Here is a 25065-nt window from a genome sequence, read left to right on the forward strand (position 1 = left end):
CGTCGTTGGGGAGCTTATTGGGTTCCTCTGCCGAGGCAGGGCGTAGACTTAGATAGTAAACGCGCCGACTGGTGCGGTGTCAGACTCTTCTGTGCTTAGTGTAGCTCCACGAACCACTGGACCTATGCACAGAGTCGTCTACTCAGCCGCAGCTGACAAGCTTACTTTGCTGAAGTAAAGCAGGCTCCAAAGAAAATAAAATGGGCCTCAAGTTTCTGACGACAATGAGCCAGTTGCATGACCACTATGCAAATAACCCGACAGAAGAATTTGCAGCCTTTGTGATATTTTCAGATGGCTACAATGCCACACCAATCGGAACTAACGAGGGGGAAGTCCTCGATTTATCTGATTTTACTCGTTATGGGAATGGGGAGCCCAATACGACTTGCCTACTGATTGGCAACATGGAGAACCGGAGCGTCAGTATAATACCATTTGATAACGTCCCGTCCCTGGCTTCCATCAATGAGTTCGCTGCTCTGACCACCATGGAGCAATTTCATTGTCTATTTGCAGGAATAGGAGGTTAATTTACTCTTTGCTGCTTTGGGAGCTATCCTCGTCCTCGTCCTCATCTGTATACTCTTCATCATCCAGCTCTTCTTCTAATTCACCTTCACCTTCACCCTCACCTTCATCTTCACTTATTTCATCTACTTCATCTATTTCATTAGTAGGCTGAGGCGGCCTCTTGGGTGCCATAAAGTATTTGCCATCGTGTCCACCATAAATGTCTACAGTGGAGATCTTTCCATAAACCTCTTCAAATCCTTCGCGTGAAAGAGCCAGGTCAATAGGATCGACTGGTAAAGTTTTATCCCTTTGATTATATATTTCCTTCTCCCGTAGCTTTTGTTGTTGCTGCTTAAATTCTCTTGCACGCTGTTGCTTGGCCCTCTCTCCTGGGCTAACGTAGTTCTCGTTTCTCCATAGTATGTCTCCACACATTACAGAAGATAGAATCTGGAAAGGTATAAGTACGAATGAAGGGCCGGTCTCCGCGAGGCTATATTGATCTGCACCCTGTTTAATGTTTGTGTTCTTTTGAATAGAATAAACCCGGAAATCTATGGAAATGCCATCTTCGCGTACGCGAAATGCTATTACGTGATCCACAAATGGAACGCTCTTGTGGTGGAGGTGCGGTGTTGCAAATATGCGCTTCATCAGCTCTTTAATAATCCGGAGCTCGTACTTTTCTGGTTGGTCAAACTCGTGAGAAAATGATAATATTGGGCGAGTAAATCTATGAAAGTTTCCCTGGTAGCGCATCCGATCACTAGTTAGTAGGTTGGCTACCTGGAACTTGACGGTTGGCCCTTCGGGGTAAGATGTAGCCCAAAGGATGAGCTCAGTGCGCTGTCGCATCTCCCAATACAGCGCGTGGTCACATGTTCTGAGCCTTATCACCTCCATCAAGGCAGACACCGGCAGTGCTGTGTTAAATTTGCTCTCTTTCTTATTGTGAGGAATGAGCCTCTCCAAGTCTGTTTTCATCTTACTGAACATCCCCGTGGTCCCTTTGCACGTTATCATCATAACCTTGTGGCGTGGGTAGACATGCTTGTCTGCAGGCATCGAATTAAATGCAAATCGGCAGATTGTAATAAAGTAGCATTTTCAATTGAATTGCTTTCACTTAAGTAATTAAGAATTTCTGAACTGCATGACCAGCAACGCCATCTTCTTGCCAGGTGAACTCAACTCAGGAAACAGTGTGCGTAAGGAGAATATTTCTGCAACCACTGCATTAGCAGGGATCATCCGGACGACCTTAGGCCCAACCGGGATGGACAAAATGTTGATAGATAGCATGGGCGAAGTCACAGTCACCAACGATGGTGCGACCATTCTGCAAAAGCTCAACGTTGCCCATCCTGCGGCAAAGATCCTGGTGGAGCTTTCTTCCCTTCAGGATAGGGAAGTTGGTGATGGCACCACCAGTGTGGTCATCTTTGCATCGGAATTCCTTAAGGAGGCAGACGAGCTTATCGGCCGTAACATGCACCCCACAATTGTGATTGAGGGCTATCAACTGGCCCTAAAGAAAGCATTGAACTATATAGAGAAACGCCTCAAGGTCAACGCCTCTGCATTGACACGCGAGAATTTTCTGAACGTTGCCCTCACATCACTGTCTTCGAAGATTGTCAGTCTAACCGCAGAGCACTTCGCCAACATCGTCGTTGACGCTGTTTTTGCCGTCAAGCACATCACAGAGGCAGGCGTCACTAAATATCCAATAAAGTCTATTGGAATTCTGAAGGCTCATGGAGGCGCTGCGCGAGAGTCTTATCTTGTCAAGGGCTTTGCTCTGCACCAATCCAGGGCTTCCTTGCAGATGCCGAGTTCTGTCAGGGCGGCGAAGATAGCTCTTTTGGACTTCAATCTTCAGCAGCAACGCCTTGCTGTGGGGACTCAGATTCTTATCACCGATGCATCAAAGATGGAGGGCGTGCGCCAAATGGAAAACGACATAGTTAAGAAGCGCATTGAGGTGCTCCTGGCAGCAGGGGCAACGGTTGTCTTCACCACAGGAGGAATTGATGATATGGCGCAAAAATACCTTGTGGAGCAGGGCATAATGGGCGTACGACGTATACCAGCAGACGACATGAAGCGCATAGCGAAGGTGACTGGTGGAGAGATACTGGGGACTCTTGCAGACCTCGACGGGGAGGAGACTCTACCTCCTTCTTGCCTTGGGTTTGCCGAGGAAGTAATAGAGGAACGCATTGCTGATGATAATATCATCTTCATACGAGGCGGGAAAGGAAGAGCGACAGGTTCCATTATTCTCCGCGGGCCAAATATCCACATGGTGGAAGAGATGGAGAGGTCCATACACGACGCTCTGTGTGCTGTCTCGAAGACCCTGGAGTCGGATGCCGTGGTCGCAGGTGGAGGGTGCATTGAAACCGCGCTGAGTGCTTATCTGGAGGAGGTCGCACGGTCTATCGATAATAAAACACAGCTTGCTGTGATGGCCTTCTCTCGTGCCCTTTTAGCCATTCCGCGGCAACTGGCGGTGAATTCTGCCCTGGATGCAACCAAACTTATTGCAGAGCTGCGCGCAGTTCATGCCAGAGCCATACTCAAAGAAACTCCTGCTGAGGAGAAAGAAAAACTTAGGCATTATGGTCTGGATCTTCAGAACGGCGTCATATGTGACAACGTCCAGGCAGGAGTTCTGGAGCCTATGTCTAACAAACTTAAGAGTCTTTCCTTTGCGGTGGAAGCTGCTGTGACGATTCTCAGGATAGATGACAGCATAAGATTGAATCCAGAGCAGCAGCAATCCGTCCAGGATCACCATTAACCAGTAAACATCCTGTCTCATATGTTCTGGTCCCGACCCAGCCAAAAATCTCCAACCAAAAATTTAAATGGCTACTAGAGCATACACGACCCAAGGCGGACGCAGCGATCCAGCGATTGAAACCAAGTACAAGGACCTTGATGCAAAATACAAGCTTTTGGTCAATGATCGGAAGGCCATTCACGAGACTGCTGAAAATAAAATCGCCCAAAATAATGCCATCATAGACGCTCTCACCCAAGAAAACAAGACCTTAAAGAAGACTCTGATTTCTATTAGCAAGGCGCCACCCCCACGCCCAAATACAACTCCTGCTGGGGCTAGATTACAAAAGCAGACCCAAAAGAAGGTAGATGAGCGTGACCAGCTGAGCGCAGCATGCACAGACACAGGTATTCAAGTTCTTCGCGTGGAAGTCAACAAGCTCAAGTTGCGCCTCGATGAGGCTAGGCATCAATATAACACCAAGAGCAACCTTTTAGAACAGCGAGAAGACGCACTAGCACTCATACAAAAGGAAATAGACAGACCAGAGCCTGTCGTGGAGGCTGGAATGGAACGAATTCGGGACTTGGAAAATAGATATGATGATGCCTGTATCAAAGAGCGAGAAGCTACGTCTGTCCGCAACACCTACAACGCAATTCTCGCGAGATTGAAAGAAGAAAAGATATATTTCAACACCCAGATATCAAACATCACTGCTATGAACAGGAATAGAGACGCGGACATCAAGCAGCTTGATACTTATCTGCAGGAGGCCATAGCAGCGTCCTCCCTCGTATACAACGAGTACGAAGAGTACAAAGAGTACTGCGAGGTCGACAAGCAATCCCGCAGAGCTGCTTTGATGCGAAGGAGACAGGAGGTAGAAGCTGCTGTAGAGGATGAGCGACGCCTTGAGAAGCAACGCCTTGAATCCCGCCTCTCAGAGGAGGCAGAACTTAAAGCAGCTGCGGAAGCGGCTGGAAACATCAAACTTGACGAGGCGTCTAGTGACTACGACGACGATGATCTCGGAACAGTGGGGACAATCCACTGCAAGCGCCGTGCAAAACTAGAATACTTTAAGACAGTACTTTCTAAACTCAAGGAAAACACTGGAATATCAGATATCAAAGAGTTTGTTGACAAGTGCATCAACCAGCCTATTAATAGAAGTTCTCTGCAGAACCTAACCATTGAGTTCAATCAGAAGCTAACAGGGGTTGCTCAGGATATCGCATACCACAGAACCCTGAACTCGGACGCTCAGTTCACTGCGGACACATCCGGATCTCGTCGTGTCGTGGATCGTTTAGAGTTCAATATTAGTGAGGAAAAGTTCCGCAATTCTAGTCTTCAGCAGCGCTACAAATTTACTCTCGATATACTAGGACAGCTGGCCAGGGGAGCACAGCACATCTGTGAGCTTCTGCTCCTAGTGAAGGATGACTCTACTATCGAAGCCAACCTCCTCCCCATGCCAATGGCGATAGACGGCGATTTACAGACTCAGGAAAAAGCTGTGGACGCTGTCATTACAAAGCTCGAGACCATACGCAACAAAATCCGCGTTTTGGCGACTGCTGTGAAGATTACAGATATACCGAGCTCCACTATGCGTATTACTCAGCGAGAACAGTGCGCTATAGTGAAGGGAGATGAGGAGCCCTTCAACCTTGTCGACGGGAGCTTAGTAAAGGCTCCAGATGAGGAGGGTGACACACAGGTCAACACAGAAATAATGATTGACTTACCGGGTGTTGGTCAGAGAAGAGACGAGTTTGACTTTACAACATCCAACCAACCAGAGGTAGACACGATCACCACCACCGAACGGTCTGCCATCAAGCGACGCTCGGAACTCTTTGCCTATCGTGCACGTCAAAAAGCACAGGAAAATTCATATTAATATTATGTTTCTACATTACTAATTCCATTGTGATCCAAGGATTGGTAAAATAGTAAATCTCCGATTAAAAATCTTCATGGTCAAAGAGGCTAGTGCACGGAAACCGCCGCCCCGCACACAAGCACGCGAGGGGCGTGGCAGCTGGGCGGGGCTTGCTATACAAACTTACAAGCGTGATGGATCTCTGAATATTATGCTCAAGCCTATGATCCTTGGATTACTAAGCTCTATTCAAGAAATACCTCCTCTATTCTATCACCCACATTCGCAACTTACAGGAAGTCGTCGCAAAGGGATAGATCCCGAGTCCTTTTGGCTCAAGATTCAAGACATGGTGATATTCGACCCAGACCCCCAGGCCCCGTCATACTCACTCCGTGCTCCACTGATCAACAAGGATCTTGCAGCAGATCGCATAGGTGCAGGGTCAAAGTATCATTTGGCACTCCAAAAGACACTGCAGCCAGAGTATGTTAACCTGGGTCAGAGGGTTCAGCGAGAGAACATAGAAGAGATTGCTGATGCGCTCTGCTATGGACTAGAGCCAGCGTTAAGTAACTCGTTTAAATGCATTAGGATTACCGCCTCCATATGCTTAAGTGGATTTATGATTGGACTGTCTTCTACTAGTACAGCATCGAGCTACGTACTGACCAACTACATGCAGGATAAATTTCTCAGGACCATGCTCTACGATATTTGCGATATAGTTCGCTACGTAGCATGCACAACCGTTACTAGTCTACTTTCTCCTTCCAACGCATCACCAAGTATTCTTAGCACCCTACAAGCAGTGGCAAAAAATAATATTACAGATCCTTCTCCATCCATTCGCATTTCTGGATTTGTCCTTATTATGAAAGTGTTAGGTCTCAGTAGCAGTTTAATGACCTCGGCGTCAAAGGCTGACAAAAACAAATTAGTCGCCCTCGTAGCACAAAATTGGCAACAACACAGTCAATTGTATTGCAATCTTTTTAAGGATGAATGCCCAGAGTCAGCTGCGTTGGCCGTCCTCACTGTCCACACATTTCTTCGTCTTCTTCCTGTATTCGGGCAATCGCCTAGTGCAGATAAAATCCATGAGCTTACTAGGCATATGATGTCTGTCACATTTTCGACAGAGCGGACTCTGCGTAGAGTGGCAGGATTGGCCTATCTTGGCTTTTTCTCAGAGATTGCTAGCGACTCAAATTCAGGCACACTTGATCCAGTGACTCATTATCCACAGGCATTTTTCGATAGTGTATATGCAAGCACGCTGAAAGAATCGCCGACAAAGGTCAGCCTTACATGCATAGCGGAGTCTCTTGTCGATATACTTGCATCACTTCCTCAAAGCAGCTTACCTAAGGACTTCTTTTCAAGCTTGCTTTTGCATTTGGTGGACACTCTTAGTAATGAAGCCTTTCTTCATACAATTACTTTTGTATCTGCATGCCTTATGCAGTCCTACCATGGAAGGATCCCTCTATTTGATCACGTAGTTTTGCAGCCCGTGGAGAGCGTCTTCTATGATGAAGCCTTGGATACTCTTAAACATCTGCCTGAACTCTTTGCACAGGAACAGGATAAGATACCCTACCAGTATATCTACAAAGTCCTGTTGGACGAGGAGGACACTTTTCTTGCAGAGGCAAACTATACTGCTATATCCGAATGTATTCTGAGCCCTGTGCCCATTTTTCCCTCTAGCACCACTACAGATACATCACCTCAACAAGGTGCCAAGCCCAGCTTTTCATTGACATCACTTTATCGTAGGTTTACTTCTGTTTTTGATTCGTTTAGAGCAGATAATCTGACCAACAAGCTTGAGGACGTATGTACTGCATTTCTTTATTTACTGTACCTCCTTGTTAATCAAAACAATGTCTTACCTACTGACGGCAGTCCCAATTTAATATCTGACACGTTTCGGAAAGAGCTGGAGGTGGTTTACGAAGGCCTCTTCACCACAATCTTCCCTAGCATGAATTCGGCACTCTATCATAGCATTTCTAATAACGCACTAATCTATCAGTCCAATGCATCTGACAAGGGCGATAATTCGCTGCGACACGTAAAGTTAATTCCGAAGCTCATTGCTCAGTATTTGCAACTGAGTGGAGGTGCTGCGCAATCTCTTCTATCAACCCTCATTCGAGAGCAACTTATGAGCATCTATTCCACCTTACTTAGGCGCGAGCTTCCCTCGCTGCAATATGGCTTCTTGGCCGACATAGTGAGCTGCGTGACCCCAGCAGACCTGACTCTTTATGATAACACAGTCTCGTTGCTCAAGCTAGACCCTTTGCACCTCCAATCAGCAGCATATTATGAGCTCGACGCACTTCTTCGGATCTTCCTTGTTTCACTGATATGGCTCAAAGGTTCCTCACGCGTATCAGAGGGGATTCTGGACAACTTTCTGTTCAACTTGCTTATGCCAATTACCTTCGTCACTCTTCGTTCCTGTATCTACCTTATGGCCGAAATAAAGAAAGGTATCCGTATCTTAGCCATTCAAAGACACCTCTTACAGCATCCCGGCCTGCTGTCTCTGATATCTACTGTCATGCAGACATGCCTTGTCCTTTACACATCCTTCTCCGACTACTATAATAACCAAAACACAGATCGATCGAAGATGGAGAACCTTTCTGATTTGATTCTACACATGTACTTTTGTGCACACTTCCTCGGGAAAGAGTTTTTGAGTGCACGAGATGATTGCATATCTGATCTAAAACTTCTCACAACAGCAAGAAGAGCTGATACAGCTAGTCTAGTGGAACAGAATCCTAACATCACAAAATCAACATATTATCTACTTGTGAAGGCAGATAAATCTACTAAATCTTTAATAGAACTAGCCTTTCAAACAACCTTCACAATCTTTCGAGATAGTCTTTGCTATTATGTATATCTCTATGCTAATCTATTTAGTATGACTCTGGGAAACAGGTTTCTTTTGAATAACAGGTTTACCAACTTGTCCTGTCCTTCGATGTTTAGTAGCCAAGCAGGAGCCATCAAGGTCATCCCGGCATATGCAAATCAGTTCGTAGGCTTTTTGGAGGTGTCGAGGCTGTCTACTATGCTTCTGCAGGATGAATTTGACCTGTACAAGAGCCTTTTGCCCAATTATGGGACGATTGAGGAGATCACCACCAAGTACTGTAGTTTGGTGTATGGGGCATATGCTACTCTTAAGAAGCACGCACGCACACGGCAGCAAGCAGCCAAAGATTACGTCATCTTATGTTCTATATTGCGGATACTTGAGGCAACTGAGGGCCTCACGTATCCTAAAGCCCTTCTGGAGGAAGCTCTTAGCCCAGAGGAAACAAGGATATTAGAGCAGAACATCTCTCAGCTTCTCAGCGAAGACAAAGACAAAGGTAAAGACACAAGCAAAGACATAGACGGTGCTCACGAAGATCCACACGCATCATATTCCAGTCATCAAGTTATCGCAGATGTGCCTATTCTTGGAAAGGCATACTTCTCGTCACAGCCCCCCTTAGATCTCTTCCAGACTAAGGCACCAATCACAAACGCTACTCCTAGCATTAATGAAGCGATGAGGATAGAGCCACAGAACTTGGCACCATTAAGCGATGGAGCAGAGCCTCGGACCTCCCCTTCGAATAGTTCAGTGGATACTCCTAGCAGCGCAGGCGGGATATCTCAAAAGGATCCCTTGACAATCGATTTCTTGCTTAGCCAAGCGACGTTGGCTGCAAACAGCGGCCTACTAGATAGCCCAGACGAGCAATCTGTTAACGGTGGCCTCAGCGACCTAAGAGACATGTTAGAGTAACACGAACATTTACTTCTTACCAACTGTCAAGGGTGTACGGATCCGGCTTGGTGACATATACAGCGGAAATAACGACGTCCTCAAGAGGTCTATCTTGCGGGTCCTTCTTAACGTTTTCAATGGTCTTGACAACAGTCATGCCATCAACTACATGTCCAAAGACAACATGCTTGCCGTTGAGCCAGGGGGTAACCACTGTGCATATAAAGAACTGCGACCCGTTAGTATTACGGCCTCTGTTCGCCATGGAAAGTGAGCCTATCCGATGCTCCAGCTGAAAATTCTCGTCATCAAACTCCGACCCATAGATAGAGTATCCTCCACGGCCGTCCCCGCGCTCGAAGTCTCCCCCCTGAATCATGAAGTTGGCAATGACTCTGTGAAACTTAGATCCCTCGTAGCTGTATCCATGGCTTCCCTTTGAAATCTCCACAAAGTTTGTCACTGTCTTTGGGGCCACCTTCCCAAAGAGCCCCAGAGTGATGTTACCAAGAGTAGCAGATCCCTGCCTCACTTCAAAGATTACATGGTCTGTGATCTCAGGGGACTTCTTAGCTAGCACGACGAGCAGACAGACAAAAAAGAGAAGCATCTCCCCCCAGCCTAAATTTATTACGAAAGACCTCTCTATATCATTTTTTGATTTTGTACAGTTTTGTAGATACTTCCTCAGTAACGGCTGTGATGAAGGGCCAGAATCACTAAGCACCGTTAATAGGATAGGAATTGTATAGATGTGTACAGTGTTATTCTTATGCTAGTGGTAATTCTACGATATCCAGAGGAGCACTAGGGGTGAGATAGATAGAAGTGTCGCTTTCTAGCTTAGTAGCTGCGGTAGAAAAGCTTACGTTCTTTTCTTGAGAGCTAATGGAGGCGGTCTCTGGTTCCTCAAATTGTGGCCCAAATGCGGCTTCACAGCCCATAAGAGCGAGGTCTTCTGTTCCAGCAACACCGTCGCCTATTATACATGTTCGCAGGATCCGAATGGCATAATGAACAGTATTTGGCTCGCTGAGCACAAGCCCCAGGGAGCCTATCACAGATTGAACAGATACAGCCACCAGCGAGATATCAGGCAGAACTTCTGTGGTAAATTGGATATCAAACTTAAACATCCTCTGAATGACTTGCATAATTCCACAGACAACGAACTGCTCACAATACAGACTCCTTAGGCTTGCGAGTGTGCTTGGATATAGAACTGTAGCCATGCCGAGAACTCTAAAGTCTTGGTTAGCGGATTTAACTGCTTGCTTGTGAAGCTGAAACATCTTGACTAGAAGCTCCTGATATGAACAGGACGCGGCCACCATTGTATCCATCAACTTCTTGTATTCGACCAAATATGCATCTAGAGCACAGTTATAACACGATACAAGCCTGTTTGCAGTACTGAATCTACACTCTTCTGTAATCTCATTAAGCTCTTCGACTGCTTTGTTCAAAGCTGCCCGCTTCTCTGCGGCTCGTTTGAGCCCTGAATCAATCATTTTATGATGATACTTCTGTGCACCTTCATAATTGCGCATGACTGTGGAAAGTTTTGTCAGTAGAATGCTAATGCTCTCTAGGCGGGAAGCCATGTTATGGAGTCTGCTCAGTTCATTATCAATGTACAACTGACAAACCGCCGTTGCAACAGTTTTATTTAAGCCTCCTATCACTAATTGCTCATATGCAGGCTGGGCAGCGAGTGTAGAGCTATAGACAGCACTCAGTGTCAGCATATCTTTTTCATGAGACTCCAACACGCTATATAAATGGTGGCATGCCCAAATATTGAAAGGTGTGAACGGTGGAGATGCATCTTTTTCCTTTTTGCGTTGCACCACAAGCAAGGCTTCAGAAAATAGCTTGTCTGCATGTGGCGGTCTCTGAGGCGTAACATACTCTATAGAGTCTTGGGACAGCCCTTTCTCGTCCTCGATTAGTCCTTGACTTGCCAACATGAATATTTAATTTCTAGTAAGGTATATTAATGTCCGAAGGATGTGAGGCTAGTATTGGTATTATTTTATATCCATCGCAGAAACCCTCGCCGCGACCTTTAGTGCACGCAGAAGATCGTCCTTAGATTCTGCTAACGGTATCTGTAATGTATTGGTACAGGTATGGCCCATGGGAAGTCTATCTTTTGAGCAGGGCCGCAATGTGAAGGGAAGTGGATGCTGACCCAGGAATAAGGGCTGACCAAGATTACAAAAGCCCTCTTGTGGGGGAACGCTTATCCCACAAGAAAAGCGAAGGATACCAACAGCAAGTTCAGGATTTTCCCTAAGGAGTTCCCAAAACCATTCAACTACTTCTGGATTCGACCAGCATCCATCTACTACAGAGTGCTCCCGCCAGTCGTCGATAGAAATAGAGGGTGCACCCACAACGATCGCATGTACAAGAGAAACATCAATGAAGTAACACCCAGGTGCAGGAATAGCCGTTCGAAAGCCACTCCGAAGATAGTGCAGTGCTTTAGAACTGCGGGGATATAGATACGAAACAATGACCTTCTCCAAGTTGATTCTTCTGAAGCATAGGCGCTTCTTTTTATTGTTAAAGTTTGCGCAGAACTTAAACGACTTGTACCAGCAAGACGTGTTAGAGAGTGCTGGAATAGATTCTTTCAGGATTGCAAGCGAATGATCGTCTTTTTCAGCCTCCGCAATAAGGTTCCCCAGCCCCGGTTCAAAGTGTATAATGTCTGCGAGGGTCGGCGAAACATTCATAGCTAAGCTTATAAACAATCTACTAAGCTGTGAAGACAGAGATATGCCATAGCATAGGCAGCGGCCAATGAGCCAGCCCATGCAGAAGGCGTCCAAGGGGAGAACGGTAGGGGACATAGTAAGCTCATTTGACGATTCCGACACAATCATATTCGGTGCCAATCCGTCGTGTGATAGGGCAGAAAATAATATGTCCCCAACCATAGTAAATAGCTCCCTTTTTAATCCGCCTATATCGATTGCCTCCTCGCCTGCGAAGGATACTAGGATTTCCCTTCGTATCAGTTCCCTTCCTTCAACAGCAAAAATTCTTCGGAAGTCATTGTAAAAAGACGTGCGGGATACGATCATTCTATACGGTGGGGATTGTATGTAAATGGAATCTGTCCAATACCGCATGAGACGTAGCCTAGTAAGAGCTTGAATACTAGGGCGCTCAGATGAGTTGAATGCCCTCAGGAACAGGTTCTCCGTCGGTGAGTGGGAAAGGATGGAGGAAGCAGATGCAATACTAAGTATCTTGGAGAGAGAAAGAGGTTCTATAGTGTATGTTTCAGAGGAAAAATGGGCCGAAGCTGTTATCTCCTTAACGCCAATGACCATCTTCAGCCTACAGAGGCACGTAAGAGTCTTCTCCCGTAGTCCTTCACCATACAACTCCACGCTTTCATCATCAGTACGGCTGAATGATAAAGCATATTTGAGAGAGTTGACAGTAGTTTGAGCAAAGTATGGCAAATTTGTGACACGTGAAAATAGAGCACAAAGTCTGAAACCATACACCTTTTGACGAATCATCTCCTGAGTTGTCCAGAGAGCAACTGTAGAGTCACTAAGCGGATAGACTCGAGGGGCAGGTAGATATCGATAGGCAATAATCTCTGTTTTCCCTTCAAGAGATATTCCATTCAGCTGCTCAGTCAATCGCTGAGTGAAGTGACGATACCAACGCAATAGAATGAAGAGAGAAAGGGCATGTGATAGAGCAAATAGAACGTATGGAATCAATATTCCCAAGATAAGCACAACAGTGTGATACACTCGTGCATAGAAAGGTATAATGAAGAGGAACACAAGACACAGAAAACAAGATACGGAATAGGAAACAATTGCCACCAACCATCTGTGTGGCTTCCAAGAAATCCCGAAAAGCGAGGGAAGAGTCGTCAAAGTAACAACAATATAAGATACGCCTATCCCATACTTGCCGCTAATTATGCAAAAGAGCCAAGAGATCAGGAGCAGAACGGAAGCAATGGGAGAGCATATGCACAGGAAAAGGATGGGTTTCTGATGTATGAGCAGGGATGCCATGCTTACAGTGATGACAGCGATCACTGGGAACAGCGGCATGGCTATAGTTGTTGCGACCTCCCTTGGTCCCAGAGGGATGCCATCATGCATTTGATCATTTTTGGTAAAAGAAAGAAGTGCATTTACATTCAAACCAAGAAGCATATCAGAGTGTCCCCAGCGACATGATATCGACAACTGTGCTGTTGTCAACCAGCTTTCCACATTGGTGGGCAAAATTTGATAAAATAGTAGCGGGTTCGCGTATGTCCTGTTGCCCAACTAGTCGGACCTCCCGCAGGAGTTGATAACTGTACTGTAAGACGAGGTTGAGGTGATCCTTAATTATCTGTGGAAGTACGCTCACACTGGTGTGCAGTATTCCAGAGTGGCTGAACGCAGCCACTGCCTGCTCCATGTTCTTGTACCCTAGCAACTGCACCTTACTGTCTAGCAGATAAGAAGCAAAGGAAAGGATCTGGTGGAGCTCGTTCAACGGCAACTTTCCTTGTAGACCTTCAGATAGGGTCTGAACCTTCTTGTATTCTTCTTGTGATATCGAGATGCTTGGTGAAAGACTCTCAAGCATGTACTTTGCATGCGAGTAAGCTGCAAGCTCGTAAAATTCCCCTCCATAGTATAGCTGAGTAGTAGTAAGGCGAGATTCTTTGTGATACTCGACGGTAAGGGCACCAATCAGATAAAACAGCGGAAGCATGTCTTTAGCCGAACTACTCTCAAGCCACTTATGGACAAATTTGCAGGATGGAAGCGTTTCGTGGATAAGCAATCCAAGCATGATGACCTGATCCGCATCAGTTAGCAACCGTGCAATCGAAAGGTGAGATTCGGTGATGGTTGTTTCACCTGACAGGTCCAGATAGTATCGGAGGGTGGAAAGGAGCAACGCGACAGCGCTGACACGACCATCTGGTGAGATAAGGTTCTTCACTGAGGTGGCGTCTATGAGAGCAGCAATGTTCTCTACATAAAACTGTGTGTGTCGTAGACGGCCCTGCGCATCAACGTTGTAGTATGTAGAAAGGTCAACATAAACATCTTTGAAAAGAGAGGGACACCGAGTCTCTAAAATGCGCAAACAGACAAATGCAGTGAAGGGCTCTATCTGTGTTTGATGAGCACGCAACAAGAGGCCAAGGTAGGATGGGATGTCCATGAGCAAGAGGCTGCTGTATGCCGTCTCGCCGACCACAAGCTTACTGACTTGATTCTTCGACATGAGCAAGTGGTTTCTAGAAGCGGCTGCTGTAGAAATCATTGTTGAGATAATGGTCTCTTTTTCGAGGGGATCGGTGGTAAGGATACGAGAGATGACCCGACCGAAAAGTTCCGTAAGCAGCGGCTTGTTATCTTGAGAGTCTCCCAAAATATCGAACAAGAACAGCTTGTATGTCTCCTCTACGCCTTCGTAATCAGGGTTGTTAGTGATTTCAGCTACTACACGCTCGTACTCATGCATAAGGCTAGAGACATTAGCCCTCAAGTAAAAGTGAATATCGTTGTCCAAAGGGACTGACTCGGCGACTGTTAGTTCCATCGCCTTTGCAAACCGCACAAGACACTCCTTAAGAGACGGGAACATGGCGAAGTCATCGGCCTTGGCGTTAATCAAGTAAGCAAGATCTCTATAGAACCCAGCCATGAACAGCGATAGGCATATACTATAGATAGTCACAACTGGGGTATCCAGTATGCCTGCCAGTGTGGTTGAGCCCTTGGTGGCAAAGGTCGAAGCTGCATTCAGCTTAGTTAATGAACTGGCTCCGGGCCCTTTTAGCTGCGTCAAGAAGCGTGCTATGTACTGAATGTTTGGATGCTCACGCCACTCTAAGTACGATGCCCCTGTGCCAGCAATGGTAGCTTGAATCATATGTCTGTACTTCTCATTCAGATAACATAAACTGGGTATATAGCGCCCCGCGGGCGTGAGCAGCTTATGCCATTTCTGCGTACATAAAAACATGATGAATCCAAGCGAGTCAAGGAAGTTTAGAGACAGGGCCTGGCCGTGCGAAGACCATTCAGAAAGAGAGTCAATAAGGCTGCTGATAAGCCCAACCCCTGTGTCTTGATTGAGGCTGGAATAAGTGCCAGAAAAATACGCCACAGAGTCACGGATAATTTTTAAAACAACGCCGGTTTGGTACTTAATATCGCTATTCATGGTAGTGGGAACACGGCTGTGCCTTTGGCCAGAAGGACCCAAGTGGTGGGTATTGAGGACTTCAGTAAACGACTTTGTCGTGACACTGGCTGTGAACCCTAGTGCTTGATCTATTTCGGCGCGCCTATTCATCCACGCATCATAGCTGACTTCTGAAGACTGCCTGTGAATAGACTTTAGTGTCATAGAGGACGCTTCCTCGATAATGCTATTCTCTATTACGTTTGTCTGCTCCAATTGAAGGTCCTTGAGAAGACGCATTGCCTTTGGACAGATAGTTGAAAGCCCAGCGGCGCCAGCAGGACCCGCCTCGGTAATAGAGTGGTTCCTGCTTTGATTGTGTGGCTCGGTCCCTCTTCGATAGAGGGACAAGCGCTTTAAGATCTCTCGCGAAGACTCACTATTGTAGTCTACACGTGGTTGCTTTGTGGAAAGAAATTGATGCTTTGGAGCCGGAATAGTCGCTATTGTGGCATGGAAGCTACTCAGCAGCTCAGAGTTTAGCATTAATGGCCAGAGGGCAACCAAGAGAAAACTAAATTTTTACCCTCTTCACCTTCATTTTTGCTAACTGTATTTCTGGATGTAGCCTCCTGATATGGTTGGTTAGAAAAGTAGCTGCAGAAAGTTCTTTGTGACAAACGGGGCACTCGAATTTGGGACGTTGATCCTTCTCTGCAGAATTGCTTTGAGAGGACTTGGCTATCATGTTCTCCTTCCGAGCAAGCTGCTTAGCCTTTATCTTGGCGTATGTAATATTTGATGGGGCAGCTATTGTGGTATCTTTAATCATCAAGTTCTGATAAACCTCTGGATAGCAGGCCTTGACGTGCCGATTGAACCGTCCCAATGTATCAAATTGTCGGCCACAGCAAGGAGCAATGCGGTATATTTGAAACATGTCTATATGTCTGATCTTGGCCTTGCTAATGCCTAGGATGGAGTAGAACGTGTCTATCTCCGCAGCCACTAGAGAACTACTGCGCGGAGAGAATAGCTTGTGCAGAACAACCTTCGACGGTTTGTTCATTGTGATCATGTCACAAGGCTCACAGAGCTTAGGGATTAGGGCGGGGTCAAGCTTGTAGCTGCCAGTGAGTCCTCGTTTTGCCATAATGTCAGCTATGTTATCAGCGGAGTGTTCCGCATGCAGCCCCTCTAAGAGATTGAACTTGCGAAGAAGCTCAGGGACTTGATTCCTATGCAGACTGTTAGCATGACTGTGCAGATAGAGAGTGCACGGCGGTAGGTTAACCGATTGTGTTGACAAGCACATGGGACAACGGGCCTTGGTGTGAAGGCGTTCGTGAGCCGCCGCCTTAGTTGTAGAAGCAAACAGCTCAGGGCAAAAGGAACATCGAATAGGGTCTCCTGCCTGTGGGTGCGTGTGTGCGAGGTGCGCTCTAAGTTGTCTCTCGTTGGAATAAGCCATTTCGCAGTGGCCGCACTCAAACATCAGTGCTCCCGCGTGGATGTTGAGATGGATCTCCAGTTTCATTGGATCATCGACTTCTAGGCCACAAATATAGCATGAGAAGCCATAGCTTGCCATATGTTGACCGGTCACTTTTTGTGCACAGGATAGGTTGATCATGCTTCTGGCACATGTGCATGCATAGAACTTCTAATGACCCTTTCCTTTTTGTGCATTCTTGAGTAGTATCGCAATACGGTGAACGGCCTCCTCATTGTGGACACGTTTAGCATGTGCCAAGGCATCATCTCCATTGACATCCCGACAAGCCACCTCCCCAGCGAAAAGGTAGATACGCTTGTACCACCCATTCCTTACGTAGTGCATGAGCGCCGTTTGGCCTAATGTGTCTTGCTGGCCGACAAGATGGCGCAGCTGCTCTAGTTCCCAGTCATTTCCCGTTGCAGCGAAGCCAATCCAGGCATCTATGTCACTAGATAACGAGCTCTTATCGGTGTTGCTCATTGTTAAACCATAAATTTTAACCTCAGCGGTACTCTAGCCTCGATCAGCACTCAGCCTTACATACATGCACAGTTGCAATCTTCTTTCTTTTCTGTTTATAATTGGCTCCATTTTCATGCAGTCCGAAGAACAGCATAAGGAGGTTATCGGTAGGGTGTTGGGACTTTTCTCTGAGTTGACTGCAATGCAAGATTTCTCTGAGACATATATGCAGGACTTCTACAAGGACCAGAACAATAGCTGGATACCCGAGTTTAACGACAACATGTTCCATGAAATATATAGCTATATCTTAGATAAAATGAATATGATGCAAGAAATCCAGCAACTACTTACCAACCCCTTAAAGAATATCGTCGCAGAGAGCGTCGTTGAGCCCTTTGTCCCTCCTATTTTTGAGAATCATCGGTCTTTGACCAGCAACAAGCATCGCACCTATGCCTACTCCTACCCTACCAGTGTTGATATCTCCCGGAGCTGTATACTGTACCCTCCCCCTACTCTCTGGAAAGGACAGTCTTTGTACCTAAATATCATGCGTCCCTTCAAGCAGCTGATCTCCAACGACATATCTTCCTTTCTAAGTGTGGGGGAGCAGGCCTTCATCATCGGGGCAGAAGGCGACGTGCGTATTTACCCCTGCCAATCACACACATATAGAAATGATGGTCGTTATACAACGCTATTTAGAAGCATCTACACCCTGAACACCTCCAAGTATTTAGATGTGCTGATAGATTCTAGCATCTTAGCCGGTAAAAGGCGGCGCCTTGTCAGCCGTCTCATAGCTGCCACTATTATTAATAGTTTCCGCGAAGGTACGAAGATACGAATCTTTACTATCAGTGATAAACTCACTAAGATTTACGAGGGGTCGAATACACTATTAAATATTTCGCTACTCTGTGACTACGACCATGTCGACGGATACTATGTAAAGCACTCCATCCTACTAGCGTATCTGTCGGAGCTCACATCTCAAACAGAGTTAGTGACAGTAATCATCTCTGGCGTCTATAGCCGCTCCCGTAGATTTCTTAGGTTTACTGTCCCTCCAAACTTGGACATCTGTCTCATTCAGACCCAATCTAATTTAGAAATAGACTGGCTTTACAATGCAGAGACCATGCAATTTCTTGCCAGGTACAACTTTTCTACTAACGGCTATAGCGCGCCCTCAAATATCTCTCAAGAAATAGCTCTAACCTGTAAGTTTTTGCTTGATCTTTCTAAAGGCCAAGGTTACACTTATAGCGACAGAATTAATGAAGAACTTAAACGCATCTCTTATCAATCAACAGAGTGGTTGAAGGTGTTCTACAACCAGACTTCCTTCACCGTGCTCAACTTCACACGCATTACGCACGAGTGCATCACCTCCAACAAGTGCGAGTATCGAACAGCCCTAGAACCTGTCCTCGCACGCTACCGTGCTACCCACACTGTACTGACGCCGCCTACATCAATTTCTAGTGCCCATAATTATCAATTTATGCCGTTCATTGTCACCCCGCTAATGTTCGGCGGAGACTTTATTGGCATTGTAGCGTGTTCTCTCAATATGGATGCTCTCATCTCTCTCTCTAAGCTGAGTCTGTTTTATTACCTCTATGGCTCCATCAATCTCATCAACTTTGCTTCCCAATCTATCATTTACACCAGTGACTACGGTGATTGGGGCCTGCTAAGAAACTACACAGATATCTACAGCTCCAAAACGCTCATCAATCCTAAGTTTTCCAAGACAAGTCAGGTGTCCCAGCTATTCAGCGTCTTCTTGCAAGCTCAGCAATATGCATCGGTGGATCTCAAATTAGAATCGGCATTTGTCTCAGGCATAAGTCTAGACTCGTTCCTCTCTAGTCCTGCAGAGAAATCAACAGCGTCTAGGTGCTACTCTAGTGTTCTTTATGATTCAGATTTGTATACAGATCCCAAGATCATTTACGATCGATCATCCAAATTAGTAGTTGAGGACCAAGGCAGGTACGAGTCTATCGAGCAGAAGAGTTCTGTAAGCAGTTACAATTATGTCTACTTTGTTTGTCACCTCTTCAGTCCACTCTCGCATAATATAGATAGCACCATTTCCTTATTCTTCATTACATCCACCGTTAACTTTCTGCCCAATACTTTGAAAAGAAATGTGCAAGTCCAGGATCTAAATATATCTACTATGAATGATCTCCTGAAGAAGATTGCGTTGAGTTCGGAGCAGGAACAGAAGTTCACAAACGGCTTATCATTTGAGCTATCTACCGACTTGATTGAAGTGTTTATTAACGGAACCCCGCTCTATGCGCATAACTTCCTTGCAACATATAGGAATACTTCCAGAATAATCAGCGCCTTAAAGAATATCATCCTAAAGCCAGACGTTACAACGCAAATTCTTACAGAAGGCATTGAGCTTAGCGTTAAAGAGTATGTCTATAGCTACATGCGGTTAACGCTCCTGTACCTCAAAAGCATCTTTTCTCAGTATGTCAGCAGCAATGCCTTCCAAACAACTTATAGCAACATACCAGAGAAGATATGCTCATCATACTTTTGGTTTGGCAGACTTTGCGTCTCCTTGGGTACGGATTCAAGCGCATTTGTCCGCACGCCTTTGATGATCTCTAAGTTACAGAAGGCCGCGATAACAAAGGGCCCCATAAGCTTCTACACAGGCAACCCAGCTCTCTACTCTGTAGAGACATGTTTCATCACAGTGTATCCAGATGCGTCCATTGAACGGGGTATCACTATCGGGCGAGGTCCTTACTTTGATTTCGGTAAGATTAAATACACACCTACCTTACTCTCGTATCTGAACAGGACTATCAGGACCGCAATACAGGCAAACGGTGGCCAATCAAGATGCGTTTTTGATTGTGTTGCTGAAAAGGAACTCCAGAGCTTTAATCCGGCAGACTTTAACGCAGACAGCATGGTGCTAAACGCGTGTGTTGGAAGTGACCTCATCTTGAGACTGGACAAGTATGGTACCATTGGTTCTCCGGGGTTTGCTTATGAAACAGTGTACTTAACAGATCAGAATACCGTGTACGATTCATTTATAATATATTTAAAACATTCTCACCCATTCACAGGCCACTTGCACATAATGAGCACCTTGCATATTAACTCTCTTAAGTTTTATAATACAATGAACAAAGGTCTTGCAGCAGAGAATCAATGCAACTATCCTAATTGTAGTATTGTTCTTTTGAATGATAACTTATACGCAGTGTACAATAAAGAAATAACTAGTGTACCTAAGTCAAAATTGTATAGCCACACACGCAGTGCAGAGGTTGCAAACGTATTCTGTAGGAACGGTGTATATGACTTGTCGTTTAACGGAGTTGCATTCAACAGTGGAGTGGGGTATATAACACCATTACTATGCTCTGGCAACATCTGTGTGCAGTACGCCATGACCCCCGACATACTGACCTATGCTATCAATCTGTCAGTTCTCGGATTGAACAAGATTGATCGCGTCTTGGGAATAAGCAAGACGGGCCTTTACTTATACTATTCCAGTAACGACAAGACATCAGTTATTAAGCGCTACGGTCAAACGCTGTGCCTGAAGTCCTACACAGTCCTTGAGGATACTCTTGCATCACTCCTATCCAGTGCCCACGAGTTTAAGTACAGTAATAAAAACATCACCATCACAGGGTACAGAATAAGCGACACAATCTCTGGCAGCATGGAGCACATCCCATACTCTCTCTACATTTCATACTCGTCCGTTAAAAGTATCGCATTTACTGCCATTATGACACTGATTGGGCTCATACTTGCACTGCTAAGCACTCAAACGATGATGAGAATATCTGTAGACGGCATTCGTCTACACATGTACTTAAATAGCCTTATAGAGCAATAGTACTCTACTCGTTGTCCTCTGATGGCGGAGGCAGTGAGACTGGGGTTACATGGTTTTTGAAGTGTCTTCCTGCGATAGGTGCATCGTTTCCGAAGCTATTAGAAAGCAAAAGCCCGTTCCACACTGCAAACTCCGCTATCCTGCCAGTGAGATCTATAGAGCTTGTTATAGTAATTCGGGAGTCGGAATGTATATTCTTAAGCACCTTTTTCCACAATATAAGCCGGATGACACGCGGGTAACTGGCTAAAAAGAGATCTCTAAGTTGCACGAGCGTCACTGCTGCGAATCCTGGAAGCTTTGCATCACCAGGCTTCGCCACCTGAAGCATATCTACCTTATAATCGTGGAGATATGTCTTGATGCGCCTTGCAATGTACCCAGCAATGACGTATACTCCTATCTTTGTTGCTATGTAGAGTGAGCCAGCAATGGATACCGTGCATTGAAGTATTTTTCCTAGAGCAGCAGCGGGATCTCTATGAAACCAAAACTTGAACTTGCATTCTAGACTAAATCGTGGCAACGAGTGCGTGAAAACGTTTGTATTGGATAAAATATAGATGTATTGCTTATGCATGCAGTCCTGGAAGGAGTCATCTGAGTCACACTGGACTACACTGCGTATATTTCTGGCTTCTTCCGGAAGACGGAACTTTATATTTGGTGGTAGATATACTTCATTGTCTGTTCCTTCGTGCAAAATAGCCTGTGTAAGAGCCTCAAGTACATCGTTTTGAAGGATATCAGTATAGGTTGTCACCAGATCCTTCAAGGAATCTGCGCTAAGTATGCCATTTGTGCTTGTTTGATTGACCACCGAAAATATCAGTGAGTTGCGACGGAGAAATCTGCTGATGGTCCTAGTCTGTAGTAGAGGTAGACTAGTGTCCACTGTGATTTTGCGGCCTCTAGACCTGCAAAACAGGCTGCCCTTGTATGCCTGAAGCTCATGATCAAGAGCCTGGAGAAGAGAAGATAGTTTTGTAGTCACCCCACTTGCTCGCTGGCAACGCATACGCCTACGCAGAACAGGGGCGCGTGTCATAAAGCCATAGCTATACTGTATTTGAGATAAGCTATAGCTATCATCACCGTTGATGTCTGATGACCGTGATGCAGCGTCACTCATATGTTTGTACGCACCTGGCATCCAGCGAGCCATGGCGTTGTTACCAATTGCACTGAAGAAGTTTCGTGCGGAAACAAAGGAGACTTGGGGGTAAAATGAATTATTGGAAGGGGCCCTTTGATAGCCAGGCATGCAAGACGTCAGGAGTCCACCTGAGCAGGTGCCAAAGGTCGGACATGGCTCTGTAATACCATACTGAGCAGATGTGTGTGTCAATGTCTCTGTGTATACCGGACCAGAGAAAATGCATGCGAAAAGTACGCTGATTACGTGCGAAATGACGGGTATCTGTGGCTTTACCGGGTCTGAGGCAAGGGAGAACAACTGATATGATACAACTAGTAAGACGAAAATGAAAGACAATCGAACTAACGTAGGATGTGAGTGTATGGTAGTCTTGAAATTATAGGCATTGTGTTCATCCTCGTACTGTTTGCCTTTATACAGTGGCTGTGTTTCTTGTAAGAGTGTGTCACGTCTCTTGGTTGATTTGTGTGTAAGATTCTTGTCTGGAACGTGCACGGTTGACCCACGGTGACTATGTACACTTCTCTCCAGCTGCACACGTCCATATGCAGTGTGAGAAGCATCCCTAGGTATAGATGATGATCCTATGTGAGGGTACGGGTTTGTAGGTGCCTCTATTCTGATGGTGGGGGTTTTGACCGGAAACTGCCCGGCACCTTCACTCTTGCACAACTCCTTCTGGCTCTCGACACGTTTTTCTTTACTTTTACTTCTGTGCCTCTCGCTACTTTTATGCTTTTTGGTTGTGTTCTTGGAACTGTGCTTCATCTCTGCATGGACTTGCATCTGAGAGCTAGAGTGCTTATCCCTACCTTTATCTATATATGATGATTTGCGGAGCACAGACCTTGCTATCTCTTGTTGGTCAACAGGAGATACTGTCAGAGTTGTTTTAGATTTCTCAGTCTGAGACTTTCCATCTAGTTTAGAAGAACCAGTAGAAGGTGCTGAAGCTGTACTATCCTTTCGCTCCCCTGGAGTCCGCTCAACTCCGTACGGATTTTTCATCCTTTTCAAAGGTGACACGGGCTTGGCAGCATCTACTTCGTTTTCACGGACAAGTTGCTCATGTAATGCATAATCGTTGAAGGCTCCTGTGAAGTCAAAGGCAGACTGCGTGAGATCACCTCTCCCCACTTTGCTATAGTTTAAGTTCTGATTTACGGCAACAAGCTGTTCATCGATAGCATCTACAAACCCTCCGATATCAAAAGATTCTGATTGCGGACGGCTTCGTGGCCCCCTACTAACAGTTCGTAAGTAGTTTGAGCGAAGCTGAGCAAACTGCTTTATTAGGGTCGCCTTGGTTGCGCGCTCCTCAGGGACTCCACCAAACTCGGTAATAGCCCTCTTGAGGTCAATGACACGGAGCCGAGATGGATCTGTGTTGAGGTAGTCGTTGGGGTCCATGACGTCTTTTTGCTTATGGTTTACAAAGAGATGTTTCGCTTATGATTTGCGAGGTTTAGGAGTCTTGTTGAAGATCGGTATCTAAAACATCTACTGCGTCTGTATATCCTCTCTTTAAAGCCCAGTCTCTAGCACTCTTAAGATCAGCAAACTGTGCATGCTTGGAAATCTTGGCAACAATATCTTTGCTACATCGTGCTATTGCCCGTAGAAGAGTAAGGGGAGCGGAACACTCCTCGGGGACATGCAAAAGAAGATCGATGGCAGCTGGATTCTGGCAATCGAGCCCCCATGTCAGGGCAGTCCAACCCATGAAACAGCGAATGCCAACTTCGTGTTCTAGAAGCAATGAAATAATGTCTACACTTCCGCGTTTGGCTGCATGCATGAGAGCTGTGCAGCCAAAGTTGTCCTGTATCTTGGCTTCACACGGGGCGAGGAGCCGCGTACACTCCAGCTGCTCATTCATGACTGCCAACATGAGCGCAGTATAACCGTGTCTATCCTGCTGCCCCTTTTGTTTGAGGTATCTTTGAACGCTCTTCGCATCTCCTTTTATCGCTGCAGACATCAAGAGCGTATGCTCTGTGGGTGGGACATCATCTTCAAAAATGGACCGCACGACAGCTGCAGTCATGGGCGGCAAAGTTCACTACAATTAATTTTACCGCTCAACTCCAGTCAGCAAAGCGAAGCAAGACAACCGAGAGTTACACATAGCACACACGTTCAGCTACGCATTAGCGTAATGGTACCTAAGTAGATTTAAGTGTAGACCCGTGGACTCAGTCTCTATGGGAACCCTTGTCCTTAACGGCATGCTTCTTTTCGCGCCACTCCCGCATTTTCTCCCGCTTTGCAGCTGTTGTTCGTTCTGTCCGCATCTTTCGCCGCGCCTTTTCTTCCTTACGCTGCCGGTGGTGCTCGTCTCTCTCTGCCTTCAACTCTTTCACAAACTCTGCTCTCTCTGCCTGCCACGCCTCTTCAGTTGCGAAATGTTCTGGGGTCTCCTGATGCGCCATAGCTTCTTCTTCCGTTTTAAACTTCAGCTTGCAAGACTGACAGTAGTAGTACTCATCTTCATCACTATTTTCAAAGAGGTCATTGAATTCATCGAGTATGTAAAGGTGCTTCTCTTCCGCTGTCAAGGTAGCTGGGTCTATCTCGTCATTGCTACTAATGTCGTCACTAATCTCAGGCGTGGGATCTTTAGGTTTGGACAGTTGTTTCCAGAGGGACATTTGAAGCTTGAGTTTTTTGATTTCATTTATTCTACTCAGGCGTCCTACGAGGCAGGGATCTTGGAATATTCAGCCGCATCTCTAACGCTGAACCATATGTTGCAGGTTATAGATATATGTTTAGCTTTTACTGAACGATGTGTTCACTAACTATGCACATAACGGCTAATATTAAGGAAAAGGCATCAAGTATATGAAGTACACCTCA

The 25065-nt window shown here is 45.9% G+C and overlaps 15 protein-coding genes across 15 annotated transcripts; 5 read left to right on the forward strand and 10 right to left on the reverse strand.

The window, feature by feature from the left end:
* Positions 1 to 200: 200 nt before the first annotated feature.
* Positions 201 to 533, forward strand: GL50803_003590 (uncharacterized protein; the record flags this gene model as incomplete). The annotated part of the gene is made up of 1 exon (XM_001706571.1): positions 201 to 533. One exon carries the CDS (start codon positions 201 to 203, stop codon positions 531 to 533), a length of 333 nt encoding a protein of 110 aa, XP_001706623.1.
* A 1-nt stretch (position 534) lies between these two features.
* On the reverse strand, positions 535 to 1581 carry GL50803_003589 (Ribosome biogenesis protein Brix; the record flags this gene model as incomplete). The annotated part of the gene is made up of 1 exon (XM_001706572.1): positions 535 to 1581. The coding sequence occupies one exon, from the start codon at positions 1579 to 1581 to the stop codon at positions 535 to 537; it is 1047 nt and encodes a 348-aa protein (XP_001706624.1).
* An 88-nt stretch (positions 1582 to 1669) lies between these two features.
* On the forward strand, positions 1670 to 3322 carry GL50803_0091919 (TCP-1 chaperonin subunit alpha; the record flags this gene model as incomplete). Its single annotated transcript, XM_001706573.1, has 1 exon — positions 1670 to 3322. The coding sequence occupies one exon, from the start codon at positions 1670 to 1672 to the stop codon at positions 3320 to 3322; it is 1653 nt and encodes a 550-aa protein (XP_001706625.1).
* Positions 3323 to 3389: 67 nt separating this feature from the next.
* On the forward strand, positions 3390 to 5216 carry GL50803_0016998 (uncharacterized protein; the record flags this gene model as incomplete). The annotated part of the gene is made up of 1 exon (XM_001706575.1): positions 3390 to 5216. The coding sequence occupies one exon, from the start codon at positions 3390 to 3392 to the stop codon at positions 5214 to 5216; it is 1827 nt and encodes a 608-aa protein (XP_001706627.1).
* A 76-nt stretch (positions 5217 to 5292) lies between these two features.
* Positions 5293 to 9021, forward strand: GL50803_0016999 (uncharacterized protein; the record flags this gene model as incomplete). Its single annotated transcript, XM_001706576.1, has 1 exon — positions 5293 to 9021. The coding sequence occupies one exon, from the start codon at positions 5293 to 5295 to the stop codon at positions 9019 to 9021; it is 3729 nt and encodes a 1242-aa protein (XP_001706628.1).
* A 16-nt stretch (positions 9022 to 9037) lies between these two features.
* Positions 9038 to 9613, reverse strand: GL50803_0017000 (Peptidyl-prolyl cis-trans isomerase B; the record flags this gene model as incomplete). The annotated part of the gene is made up of 1 exon (XM_001706577.1): positions 9038 to 9613. One exon carries the CDS (start codon positions 9611 to 9613, stop codon positions 9038 to 9040), a length of 576 nt encoding a protein of 191 aa, XP_001706629.1.
* A 160-nt stretch (positions 9614 to 9773) lies between these two features.
* On the reverse strand, positions 9774 to 10973 carry GL50803_002605 (uncharacterized protein; the record flags this gene model as incomplete). Its single annotated transcript, XM_001706579.1, has 1 exon — positions 9774 to 10973. One exon carries the CDS (start codon positions 10971 to 10973, stop codon positions 9774 to 9776), a length of 1200 nt encoding a protein of 399 aa, XP_001706631.1.
* A 60-nt stretch (positions 10974 to 11033) lies between these two features.
* Positions 11034 to 13151, reverse strand: GL50803_0060667 (E3 Ubiquitin-protein ligase; the record flags this gene model as incomplete). Its single annotated transcript, XM_038046234.1, has 1 exon — positions 11034 to 13151. The coding sequence occupies one exon, from the start codon at positions 13149 to 13151 to the stop codon at positions 11034 to 11036; it is 2118 nt and encodes a 705-aa protein (XP_037901992.1).
* A 55-nt stretch (positions 13152 to 13206) lies between these two features.
* On the reverse strand, positions 13207 to 15732 carry GL50803_0031998 (uncharacterized protein; the record flags this gene model as incomplete). The annotated part of the gene is made up of 1 exon (XM_001706581.1): positions 13207 to 15732. One exon carries the CDS (start codon positions 15730 to 15732, stop codon positions 13207 to 13209), a length of 2526 nt encoding a protein of 841 aa, XP_001706633.1.
* A 28-nt stretch (positions 15733 to 15760) lies between these two features.
* On the reverse strand, positions 15761 to 16777 carry GL50803_0017003 (Zinc finger domain; the record flags this gene model as incomplete). Its single annotated transcript, XM_001706582.2, has 1 exon — positions 15761 to 16777. The coding sequence occupies one exon, from the start codon at positions 16775 to 16777 to the stop codon at positions 15761 to 15763; it is 1017 nt and encodes a 338-aa protein (XP_001706634.2).
* Positions 16778 to 16849: 72 nt separating this feature from the next.
* Positions 16850 to 17164, reverse strand: GL50803_002155 (uncharacterized protein; the record flags this gene model as incomplete). Its single annotated transcript, XM_001706583.1, has 1 exon — positions 16850 to 17164. One exon carries the CDS (start codon positions 17162 to 17164, stop codon positions 16850 to 16852), a length of 315 nt encoding a protein of 104 aa, XP_001706635.1.
* A 64-nt stretch (positions 17165 to 17228) lies between these two features.
* On the forward strand, positions 17229 to 21047 carry GL50803_0091934 (uncharacterized protein; the record flags this gene model as incomplete). Its single annotated transcript, XM_001706585.1, has 1 exon — positions 17229 to 21047. One exon carries the CDS (start codon positions 17229 to 17231, stop codon positions 21045 to 21047), a length of 3819 nt encoding a protein of 1272 aa, XP_001706637.1.
* Positions 21048 to 21051: 4 nt separating this feature from the next.
* Positions 21052 to 23616, reverse strand: GL50803_0017005 (Protein 21.6; the record flags this gene model as incomplete). The annotated part of the gene is made up of 1 exon (XM_001706586.1): positions 21052 to 23616. One exon carries the CDS (start codon positions 23614 to 23616, stop codon positions 21052 to 21054), a length of 2565 nt encoding a protein of 854 aa, XP_001706638.1.
* Positions 23617 to 23671: 55 nt separating this feature from the next.
* On the reverse strand, positions 23672 to 24253 carry GL50803_0013438 (Ankyrin repeat protein 1; the record flags this gene model as incomplete). Its single annotated transcript, XM_001706587.1, has 1 exon — positions 23672 to 24253. The coding sequence occupies one exon, from the start codon at positions 24251 to 24253 to the stop codon at positions 23672 to 23674; it is 582 nt and encodes a 193-aa protein (XP_001706639.1).
* A 148-nt stretch (positions 24254 to 24401) lies between these two features.
* GL50803_003763 (Protein 21.4) lies at positions 24402 to 24857 on the reverse strand (the record flags this gene model as incomplete). Its single annotated transcript, XM_001706588.1, has 1 exon — positions 24402 to 24857. The coding sequence occupies one exon, from the start codon at positions 24855 to 24857 to the stop codon at positions 24402 to 24404; it is 456 nt and encodes a 151-aa protein (XP_001706640.1).
* Positions 24858 to 25065: the final 208 nt, after the last annotated feature.

The sequence above is a fragment of the Giardia intestinalis genome, chromosome 4 (genome assembly GCF_000002435.2).
Source record: "Giardia intestinalis strain WB C6 chromosome 4, whole genome shotgun sequence".
Taxonomy (NCBI): domain Eukaryota; phylum Fornicata; order Diplomonadida; family Hexamitidae; genus Giardia; species Giardia duodenalis.